The following is a 10959-nucleotide window of genomic DNA, read 5'->3' as shown; positions in this document are numbered from 1 at the left end:
CAGGTATCCCGAGGATACGCACGATTTATGTAAGAAATCCCATTTTTAACTTTTCGTTTATATTGTTCATTTTTGTGTTATTTTATCTATCAATAAAAGCATTTCAATCAAAATTTCATTGAGTATCCTAATCACTGTCCGACATTATCACCTTTCTTTTACTTATTATCATCAACGCACTTCTACGTCGTAAATTAAACGATACGCGCGGAGCGAAGGGGTAATAGCTGCATCGTAGGTTACGGATCCCTTGAAATGCCAAATATTGCATTTCCTGTTTCCTTTAAATATAAACAAAGAAATAACCTTAATCAGAATCAACTAAGAGTATGAGGGTAATAAGGATTTTACGTAAAATTGTGATTATTTGGAATCTTAGCAGAATATTGAAATCAAGCATAATCAACGGTTTTTTGAAGTTATCCACGGAATCGGAATTGAAATCAGAAAAATCAATTTGGATTACGAAAGAATCAGAATGGAATCACGGAATCAAATGGGATAAATGATTTTTGGAATCAACGAGAATCAACTCTAAGATTCCTTGATTCCGAATCTTGTACGCTCTTTTCTTAAGTGGCGGACCCCTCGACATTTCTACCATTTGACCGTTTGGTAATAGATCTTTTTCGTTTGAAACGCGCCATCTACTGGGGATTCGCTAGGTATTATGGGTATCAACATTTTCGCGATTTCCGTCTGCTTAGCTAGGACCGTATAAATCGTCTGCTACGTAAGTTATCGGAAAGGCTTAATCAGTTTAGGTGTAAAATATGATTTTCAAACGAGATGGAGAGACAAAACAGGTAATTAATAATAAATATTTTCGCTTATTTTATTGAATGTTCAATTTTTAACGATAGTATATTATTTTCAGTTCTTCAGAAACACCCAAAAGGGGAGGAACAAGATGTTGTGTTATCGGTTGTGGGAAAAACAGCTACAAGAGTAAAGCTAGCTTTCTCATTTGTTTCCAAGGGACAAGACTTTGAAAGAGGAATGGATTAGTAGGATTCAATCAGCTCCTCATGATTTTAATACCATGCACAAGTTCTAAAGCAAATTTTGAAACTGGATTCCTTCAGCAACTAGCAAAATCTGCGGATACCATTTCAACCCCGCTGGAGTCAAACATTACAATGCATTCTCCCTCGTTACTTTCCTTGGAAATCATTTGAACATGTTGTTTTAAAGCCTTTCAAAGGTTGGAAATTAACTTATAAATCCATTGTCATTTATAACATTTTTACCGTGTTTTTATTTACAGAACGGTTAAGTTATAACTAACTGGTTCTTCCTCCGGATGTAACCTCGTCGCTAGGAGCAGATGTTGTTATTAACAACGAGGAAAGTACGTTACCAGTACCACAAATGAGCATGAAGAATGAGTTTACCATCAGCCACTGTGAACATTCGTATATAATAAAAGACCATTACTCATCAATTATCAATGAAAAGGATGCTCTGATTAAACAGTTGATATTTGAAAATAATGAGCTTAAAGAGAAGGTTTCAACCCTAGAAAAAAATAAAAAAGACACCTTAAATGAATTAACGAATAAATGTAAACAATTCCTAAACCCTGGGATGCAATTTGAGGTTTAAAAAGCAACTAATAAGTCATTCAACGTAAGAAGAAGTTACAGTTTTCGAAAGCAAAAAAAGTTTATGTGATTTTATAAATTTGTAATGGGCTGGTTATGCTGTAGCTCGTGAAAAATTAAGGAGGCAAGATACAGGCGTATTAGCAGATATAAAGAATACCAGAAGTGGAAAACAATTATATATTCCTGAAATTGACCAGCTCTTCCTGGTACTGTGTAGGCTGCGTGTTGGTCTACTGGAAAGTGATCTTGCGTAACGATCCTAACTTTCTTTGATCTGGCCATTTTATATCCTTTCGTAAAATGTTTACCTGACTTATGATTGTTTTTATATTTTATTATTTCCTGCTCACTGAAGGTTTTATGAAATTTTGTTTTGTCCAATTTCTATTTGGTATGTTAGGTTTCGCTATATCACAGTTATTTGACGAAAAACTAACCACTAATCTACAAATAAAAACATTGTCATATTAAAAACTACTTAGCAATAGCAACGGTAACTATATTTACACGGTCTATCCACTATAGACACTGTTTACACTGTAAATTCAACTTACTGGTTTTGGTTTTCCATGTTTGAAACATGGACTAATTAATTAGTCCATGTTTGAAATATGTATAAGAGATTTCTATTGCTCACATTACCACCTAGGCTTAGATACAAATTTCAACTTTATCTATAAAAATTTAATATTTTGTATAATTTTATGTACGAAAACTATAAAGAATAGTTTAGGAATAAATTGCTTACCTGTTTAAAGTATTCAACTTTTTCATAATCATTAAATAACCCTTTAAATTACTAAGATAATGCAGGAACGATTTAAAAAAAAACTATTCCTAAGCAGACGATATTTCTGTAAAAATTTCAAAGAACTCTGGGTAAAATGCGATTTCCCATAATTCTCGGAATAGTTTGAATTAATTTCACCAGGTGTCGTATTCAAAGAAAGGTTTCCCATAGAAACTATAGAGAGGAACGGAAAGTCGGTCGCATTTCCGACTTCAGTAGATTAAGCCTACTCTCTTCCGGTTTAAGTTTGTGACGTAACACGGTCATTTCTTCTGTTGTCTGCTACAACTTCGCACAGATCTAGCTCGGTTAAAAAAATTCCTAAGTCTAACAATTTTTAATGGAAATTATCGATTAATATTATACTTTTAATTTGTTCCAAACGACGATAAATAATCTATCGATGATTGGAACAAATTAAATGTTTATCGATGATTGGAACAAATTAAATGTTTATCGATGATTGGAACAAATTAAATGTTTATCGATGATTGGAACAAATTAAATGTTTATCGATGATTGGAACAAATTAAATGTTTATCGATGATTGGAACAAATTAAATGTTTATCGATGATTGGAACAAATTAAATGTATAGAGACTAGAAAAGGTAAATAATTTTTTGCGTCAAACGCTAAGGCCTAAGCTTTAAGATTTGATAAATGTGTTGTCTGTTTAGATTTCTACAACACATATTCAAAATTTCACGAAAACCATTACTAATAAATAATAATAATTAGCCTAGCTGATTATTATTATTATTATCTAATAAAATTAATTTAAATTAATGTAAATACTCTCATCGACGTCCCGCGAAATCCTGATTCCCGGATCAATGATAAAGAAATAAAAATTTTAATCAGCCAATGAGTTGAAACTGAAATTATTTTCCTTTCTCGATCAGCCAATAGAAAGCCGGAACGCAACCGGAAGAAAATGGGCCTACAGCGTAGCTTTGAGACGTGAAGATTACTTTAATGCCTTGTCGAGGCTACACTTTCCGTTCCTCTCTCTAATTTCTATGGGTTTCCGCATGCTGGCAACCCTGCTTATCATTAGAGGTGAGGTCCCCGAAACGAAGGGTCGACGGTGTTGTGGGAACTTGTGGAATTTTTTTTGGCAATTCGTTTTGTTTAAATTGAGTAATTTATCTTTATATTTTTTCAATTTAATTATAAATTAGCAAAGATGAATAAAAGAAGAAATTACGATTGTGATGATTATGATGGTAATAGTATTTTGTTTATATTTAAAACAATTCAAGTAATCAAAATACGGCAAGGCTTATCTTTACAACCCAACAAGTCAGTATATTATTTTTGTGGGTTATAAAATTTTTCAGTTTAAATAAAATTTAGTGTTAGTAATAAGAAAGCAAAAGTTAATATTTTACAATCTCTCGACCCTAATAAAGTATTGCTGACTATAGAAATGATAGTTTTGGATTGTGGAACTTGTCTATAACTTTTCTGATCTTGATTTTCTTACTGATATTATTCACGTTTAGATCAAAGAGGCCGTAAAAGGCGGCGTTACAATTCAGAACAGTCTGATACGGGTGGTATGGTTGAACGACTTGAATCTTTGATTATAAGAGTTGGTGAAAAGAGTACTGTGTCATTGGAGAAAAACCTCGAAACTTTAGCTGATGTTGTTCAACTTGATTTGCACGTACCAAGTCATAAACAGGCAATTTTACGAATTCTTGGAGATTGGTATATTCTTATAATTATTTTGTGTACTTGCTTAAAATATGCTAATACCTAATATTAACTCGTAGTATTGTAAAGATGCCTGAAAAAATTACTATTTATTCGACTCTAGTGGGACTGCTAAATTCCAAGAATTTTGAATTTTCTGGAGATGTAATTTAACATATTAATGAAGATTAAATCTCAAACTTTTCTAAATTAAATTTAATTTCTAGTGTGTAGAACTTTTAACCAAAAAACTGAAGGATTCACTGAAAAATAAACAATTTGAGGCGGCTAGGGGTTTGGTACAATTTTTTGCCGATCTAGTAAACTGTCGAGTAATCTGCGTCTACACATTTTTCACTTTGCTTGAAAATATGTATGAATCATCACAAGAAGACAATATACCCCAAGTCAGATCTGATTGGTTTATTTTCACCATATTAAGTGCTTTACCCTGGGTAAAATTGTCAAATATTGTCTGAAATTACTTGAACCTAATTAATTTTTATCCAGGTTGGGAGAGAGCTTTATGAAAAAAAGAAACAGGAATTAGACCACTTACTTTCAAACATTGAAAACTATCTCAAGAAACGGAAGAAAATACACGTTAAAGGGTTGAAAGTTTGGCAAACTGACTCTCCACATCCGCAAGAAGAGTATTTAGACTGTCTATGGGCCCAAGTTACAAAACTTCGCAATGAAAATTGGGTGGAACATCATGTAGTTCGACCATATATGGCATTTGATGAAATTCTTTGCGAAGCATTACAACATAAACTTCCAAACATAACGATGCCCCCGCATGAGGAAAATACTGAATATCCTTATCCTTCAGTGGTTTTTCGTTTGTTTGACTATACAGATTTACCTGAAGTAATTTTTATTTACCTAATCTTCTAAAAGTAAGTTTTATTAATACATATGTAATGCAGGGTCTAGTTATGCCTGGTGCACATGCTATTGAACGTAATTTAATTGAGGAACAAGTCCGCCGAATTATTCATCAGTATTGCATTGACAGAAAGGAATGGTACTATATTTCATCAATATTTGCTATGGCTAAAGGTCATTAATGATGGATCTTGAAATTTTAGTGCAGCTCAGCTTTTATCATTTCCAGGACGAAACAAAATACCCATTGACTATGTTCTGGTTGAGGTATGTGTATAATATATACAGGATGTCCACTAAAAACAATCCGGAACTAATAATTAAAAAGCTATTTGTCGTAGGAATTTGATATTTTCAGATCGTATAGCATGCGCAGGGGGTCATTAGATGATACAATACTATACATATATATATATATATATATATATATATATATATAATAGAAATAATAGACCAACCTTATTTTCCAGTTCTTATTGTTAACTTTGATTTTATCATAATATAATAATTTTCCGTATTTTTCTGAAAAAAAAATAAAAAAAGTTTTCCTTCCATGATAAGTCTAATATATTGTTTGCAAATTTAAATAAAGTGCCATTAAAAGTAAAACTAAACCTCTAGACTAGCTTAAACTGATTAACAATGTATCACTATTAATGTTTTGTAGTATGTTTACTGATATTAGACATTTTATATTGTTAAAAAGTTAAAAACATTAACAACCTTTAAAAAGTAATATGTATCAATTTTTCATTATTCCGCAAATCGGAAAATTTTCTAAAAATATTTCCGCATTTTTTTTTCTAGAAAATTAACAATACGAAATTTTTTATTTCAGGTTATTTTCTCAGAAATCTTTAGCCTTCCAAGTCCATCTCACATGGAAATTGTGTATGGATCTCTTCTATTGGAGCTGTGTAAACTCCAACCTAGTTCGATGCCTCTTGTTGTATCCTTTATTATTTTTTTGATTATGATAAATATTTCAAGTTTTTTCCTAAACTTTGTCTTAGCTAGCTCAAATGACAGAGCTAATATACCAAAGAATCGATACTATGAATATTGATTGCATCGAACGTTTTGCCAGTTGGTTTGCTTACCATTTAAGCAATTTCCGCTTCATTTGGACTTGGAATGATTGGATCAATGCAATCAGCCTGGATCCATTACATCCAAAAGCCAAATTTGTGTACGAGGCTCTTCAAAAATGCCTGAGGTTAACCTATTACGAAAGGTTAACAGAAATGATTCCCACCGAATTTGCTAGTATGATGCCGAAAGAACCAAAACCAGACTATAAATACGAAAAGGAAGGAGCTGGTTAGTCTAATATATAGGGTGTCCACTAAAAAATGCTCCGCTGCTACGAATTTAATATTTTCAGATGGCAGGGGTCTTTTGATGAGACAAAATTCAATGACCGTGTACCATGTCTTCGAGGTCATTAAAAATTTATCAACAGAACCGTTGAATTTAGAGACTTCTAATTAAATTAGTAAAATGTGAGCCGTCATATTTAGGATATAATAACCTTATGGCTTAATACCGATGTGAATTGACCAATAGGAAGCCAAGAAAATTGACATAAAAAACACCAAGGTCATTAAGTAAAAATGTTCAAGATATCACACTTAGGTGTTAATAATTTGAAAATACTTGTGCTATGGCATTGAAAATTTAACTACAAACTCACTGTATATAAAAAGTGATGGCTCACCCTTTTTAAATTGGACCGACCTTTTAACCCAATGGTTCTCTGAATAAATATTGAATGACCTTGAAGACATGGTTCAAGGTCAACAGAACTTCCATAGCCAAAGACCCCTTACCAGGGTGAGTTTGTCATGAAATTTTCAATGGCGTAGCACTAGTAATTTCTAAACATCGAAGGGTGATATCTTGAGCATTTTTACTTATTGACCTTTGTGTTTTTTATGTGAATTTTCTTGGCCTCCTATTGGTTTATTCACATCAGTTTAAAGCCTTTTAGACCCAAAATTTAAAGGTTCTCGAGATAAATATTAAATTCCTAGGAAAAATAGATTTTAATTTATTTAGCAGTGGAGCATTTTTTAGTGGGCACCCTGTACACCATAATTCATCTTTTTGAATGGTTTCATTATTTTTGCATTACATAGCTGACACGATACCTGGCACTGCAGTAGCCCACGTTTTAGCAGAGGCTATAAAATCAAAGTGCACTCCTGACGAAGCCCTGCAAATAATTGATGGACTGGCGAACCCTTTGCAAGAGGATGATGGAGACATGGGCCATAATCCATTAAAAATTGACGTGTTTGTTCAAACGTTATTGAAAATGGCCAACAAATCTATTTCACACATGTTTGCAGCAGTTGCAAAGTATATTATTTATTTTAGATATGTTAAATTTATATTCATTTTTGGCATTGAAAAGGTTTCATCCAGTTTTAAAATCATTGGCAACTACGGAAGAAGCTCAAATGTGCATTTTAAGAGCCATGTTTGAAGTTTGGCGTGATAACCAACAGAAAATGTGTGTTCTTGTCGATAAATTGCTTCGTATTAGCGTGATTGAGAGCTGCGCTGTCGCTAATTGGATCTTTTCCAAAGAAATGACGGGGGAATTTACTAAGTATGGTTTTTAAAGATTTCTTATCTTAATCTGTATTTAATATTTATGGAAATGTTTCCGTAAAGGATGTATATATGGGAGATTTTGCATTCGACTATCTGCAAAATTGTTTCAAATGTCCAAAAGTTTGAAAATGACCTAAGTAATGCCAGATTAAAGTTTGATAAGGTAAATATTTCAACTCTGCAAGTATGAAAATTAACTAAAATTTAGACTGAGATTATTCCTTTAATTAAGATTAGTTAAAGGTTTTAATTAATAAATTCTGTAGATGGATGATGATGAAAATGAAACCGCTACCGAAGATATGGTAGAAAAAGTTGAAGAAGATTTAGAAAGTGCTCAGAGTGAACTTAAAAATATCTTTCTTGTCATATTTCAAGTAATTTGGTTTATAAATACAAAAATTTACGATTTAATCTAAGTGAAAAATTATCTGTCAGAGGTTTATAATGATCTTAACCGAGCATATTGCCTCATGTGAATTGGAAAACAAGGATTTTAAGAACCATTGGTTTAGCTGGACAATTGGACGTTTGCAACAAGTGTTTCATTTGGTAGCTATGATAAAACAAAAATCTCAAAACCTAAATTAACATTAATTTACATTTTAGCATCATGTACATGTTTTTAAATATGTCACAACATTGGAATCATTGTTATTCACTTCTGATGTAGACTCAAACATTCTTTCAGTTTTTCAACAATTTTGCGCTCTCAAGGAATGAACATATTTTATTTTAGTATTTCAAAAAGTTGATGTACAATTAAAGTACTGGTACAAGTCATTACCACCAAATCAAAATTTAAGGCTTCATTTAAAATTAGATTTCTTTTCAGCTTTCCACAGTAAAACATACTCATTCTGTATGTCTTTTGGTAAAGAGTAAAATACACTTTTGTCTATGTCATAGGGGATTATTAAAAGTGAGGTTATACTTTGACTACTTGTTAACTTTTGGTCTAATTTCTTACGTTTTGCACTTGGAGATTTGCAAGGTAAAGGATGTTTACGAGAAGTTGAAGGATTTGACACTGAAAACTTTTCTACTTTTCGAATATAATTCATAATGGAATTGCTTGTGGGTTCAGGTTTTTCAGTATTATTTTGAAGCAGTTCATTGTTCTCAAGTTTCCATCGCGAATTATTTGATTCTGAACTTTTATTACCTGGTTGCACATTGTCTTTGCCTGTATTTTTGGGATTTGACATGGAAAATTGTTTTGCTTTTTGAACATAGTCCATTATGGAATTACTTGTGACCTGTGATTTTTCAGTATTATTTGGAAATAGTTCATTGTTGTCAAGTTCCGCCACAGAACCAATTGAACTTCCACTAAAATTACTGGGTTGCACATTGTCTTTTGTGGAACCCACAGTATTTTCAACCTTAGGCAATTCTTTGTAGAAAAAATTTTCAATTCCATTTTGGTTAGCATCCTGCTCTATGAAATTTAATAATGTTACACCAAGCAGACCAAAGCAATAGTTATTTTGGGCTAAATTCTTTAACATGGGTATTGCGAGTGTAAGTAAATTCTCTGTTACTTCCTTGCTGTTTTCTATAATGATACGATAATAGTATTAGTTATTGAAAGGTTTGTAGAAAAATATTCTACCTAACCAATGCTTGCATTGCGAAATAGATGTACATGAGATTGAATACTACAACGCTGACTACGTCGCTTTGGTAATTCATTTCCTGTAAATTTTCTCCGGGCAAAGACTACAATGGTTTTTGGAATTCGCCCATCTTCAATGATCCTGCAACAAAATTCATTATATTCTAAATAACCTTTGTTGAATAATAAAATTACATTTTGTAAAGTCTTGTAATTAGGTTTTCGATTATCTTGGTACAATTTTCTAATGTAGTGGTAGGTGTGGTATCTTCCAACCCATATTGCTTTGGAAAAAAACTTTGAATATTTTTCTAAAAGGATGTAGCTTTAAAATTTTTACTTTATGTTTCATAGACTCAAGAACTGGGCTGCTATCAACTCCCAAACTATAATTTTTAATTCTTTCTGCATCTTTCCCTAATATTTGTAGTTCTGAAATTTTGCACATTTGTAGATCTTTCAATGTTCTTATATTCACAGAGTTTAAAGTTTCAGATATTTTACTTCCAATACCTATTGAATAAGAAACAAATTGCATATTTAATACCACCATAGAAGCGCCCTAACACTTTGTCATAAACAAAATAACAGAATGATTACCAGGCAGTTGTCTAGGAAATTCAATTGTTGACATCAAGTTAGTAACATCATTTGCAAAAATTGTAGTTTGTTGATTGGGTTTCTTAAAACCAGATATGAGTTTTGCTAATAATTTACTATGCGCAATACCAGCACAGCAAGTTATATTAAGTTGAGTCTTCAGAGCTTCCCTTATTTCAGATGCGATGCTGCTCCCCATTTTAAGTCTTTCTTGACAACCACAATTACATACCTCTTCTTCGTCTAGTGTAATGAAAAATCTGCATATTATTCAGTCACAAACAACCTTTTCTTTAGACTATATACCATTTTCTGACTGAAAAGTATGACCAACTACTTTCAACTCTTTAATACTAGATTTTTCCAATCGACTACAAACTATATCGGTGACATCAAGATAATTTTCATCCATTCCAAGCCTTTCTACTTTATTAGTGTAGCCTTTCAGCAACTCTATTGATAATAAATTTTAAGCTTTCAGCAATTATGTAAAAATGAAACAAATTACGGTGGATTTTTTTGGACATATCTCTGTAATCAGTCAAATCTTCTCCCAGTACCATAACAAGGTTGGGACATATGGTCAATGCATCTTTTACTGTCATAAGTTTCCTAATCCCGAACTCTCGAGCAGGGTAATTACATGTAACTATAATTTGCCTTTGTTTTATGCCCAAAGGTCTATTCATCAAGTTAGGATTTTTAATCATCTCAACTTGGGCATAAAAACAATCTACATCTAAGTGAATAATAACATTTTTATGGACTTCCACGGACTCCATGTCACCACACTTTAAGCCCCTTCGCTAAATAGACTGGCGTGTTCAACAGTTCAATGCGAGGTTCAATGGCTCCACTTGCATACGATAGCAGACGCTAGTCAAAATTTTCCCTGCGCTTCAGAGCTGCACTGCCGTGCAAAGCACAAAAGTAGGTGGTTTTTTTTCGCCTGTTCTGGGTTTTTTGAGCAGGTTAAAAAGTGTAGCCATATGACGTCATTTTACTACAATTATGTCTTGACGAAAAAAACGAGTTGGAGTAGAAAGGGAGTAGTTAAAGGTTAAAGGTTATTTATAAAAAGTTTCCCATCATATTTTCGTGAAACGAAATTTAAGCAGACGACAAAACTAGATTACTC

At 32.4% G+C, this 10959-nt stretch overlaps 2 protein-coding genes and 1 long non-coding RNA gene across 6 annotated transcripts; 2 read left to right on the top strand and 1 right to left on the bottom strand.

The window, feature by feature from the left end:
• Positions 1-585: 585 nt before the first annotated feature.
• Positions 586-2017, top strand: LOC149921889 (uncharacterized). The gene is made up of 3 exons (XR_016477272.1): positions 586-806; positions 878-1204; positions 1268-2017. It is a non-coding gene; the product is annotated as an uncharacterized LOC149921889 (long non-coding RNA).
• A 1451-nt stretch (positions 2018-3468) lies between these two features.
• Cbp80 (Nuclear cap-binding protein subunit 1) lies at positions 3469-8453 on the top strand. Of its 2 annotated transcripts, XM_090162782.1 has the most exons (16): positions 3469-3624; positions 3904-4111; positions 4177-4261; positions 4324-4551; positions 4607-4966; positions 5026-5123; positions 5188-5251; positions 5823-5933; positions 5998-6304; positions 7123-7345; positions 7401-7598; positions 7664-7766; positions 7870-7980; positions 8042-8155; positions 8213-8370; positions 8439-8453. In XM_090162782.1, exons 1-15 carry the CDS (start codon positions 3585-3587, stop codon positions 8324-8326), a joined length of 2364 nt encoding a protein of 787 aa, XP_090018908.1. In that variant the 5' UTR covers positions 3469-3584; the 3' UTR covers positions 8327-8370; positions 8439-8453. The 2 variants fall into 2 exon arrangements, with proteins under 2 accessions (XP_090018908.1, XP_090018907.1); XM_090162781.1 differs by having other exon boundaries at positions 8213-8439.
• Positions 8288-10857, bottom strand: PolI (DNA polymerase iota). Of its 3 annotated transcripts, none has more exons than XM_090162784.1 (8): positions 10330-10854; positions 10128-10274; positions 9822-10064; positions 9562-9734; positions 9417-9505; positions 9224-9363; positions 8994-9161; positions 8288-8948 (listed from the first exon to the last, which is right to left on the bottom strand). In XM_090162784.1, the coding sequence occupies exons 1-8, from the start codon at positions 10601-10603 to the stop codon at positions 8413-8415; spliced, it is 1770 nt and encodes a 589-aa protein (XP_090018910.1). In that variant the 5' UTR covers positions 10604-10854; the 3' UTR covers positions 8288-8412. The 3 variants fall into 3 exon arrangements, with proteins under 3 accessions (XP_090018910.1, XP_090018909.1, XP_090018911.1); XM_090162785.1 differs by having other exon boundaries at positions 8396-8501; positions 8574-9161; positions 10330-10857; XM_090162783.1 differs by having other exon boundaries at positions 8288-9161; positions 10330-10856.
• Between the last annotated feature and the right edge of the window lie 102 nt (positions 10858-10959).

The sequence above is a fragment of the Leiobunum rupestre genome, chromosome 11, assembly GCF_980474605.1.
Source record: "Leiobunum rupestre chromosome 11, qqLeiRupe1.1.hap1, whole genome shotgun sequence".
NCBI classification, from domain to species: Eukaryota; Metazoa; Arthropoda; class Arachnida; order Opiliones; family Sclerosomatidae; genus Leiobunum; species Leiobunum rupestre.
This window is presented reverse-complemented; position numbering and strand designations above follow the sequence as displayed.

Coding starts and splice junctions, on each gene's coding strand:
- Cbp80 (XM_090162782.1), top strand. CDS start 3,585: ATGAATAAAAGAAGAAATTACGATTGTGATGATTATGATG. Junction 3,625..3,903: donor CGATTGTGATGATTATGATG/GTAATAGTATTT, acceptor ATTCACGTTTAG/ATCAAAGAGGCCGTAAAAGG. Junction 5,252..5,822: donor TTGACTATGTTCTGGTTGAG/GTATGTGTATAA, acceptor TTTTTATTTCAG/GTTATTTTCTCAGAAATCTT.
- PolI (XM_090162783.1), bottom strand. CDS start 10,603: ATGGAGTCCGTGGAAGTCCATAAAAATGTTATTATTCACTTAGATGTA. Junction 10,275..10,329: donor TATGTCCAAAAAAATCCACC/GTAATTTGTTTC, acceptor TATTATCAATAG/AGTTGCTGAAAGGCTACACT. Junction 9,506..9,561: donor TTGAGTCTATGAAACATAAA/GTAAAAATTTTA, acceptor TTTTTTCCAAAG/CAATATGGGTTGGAAGATAC.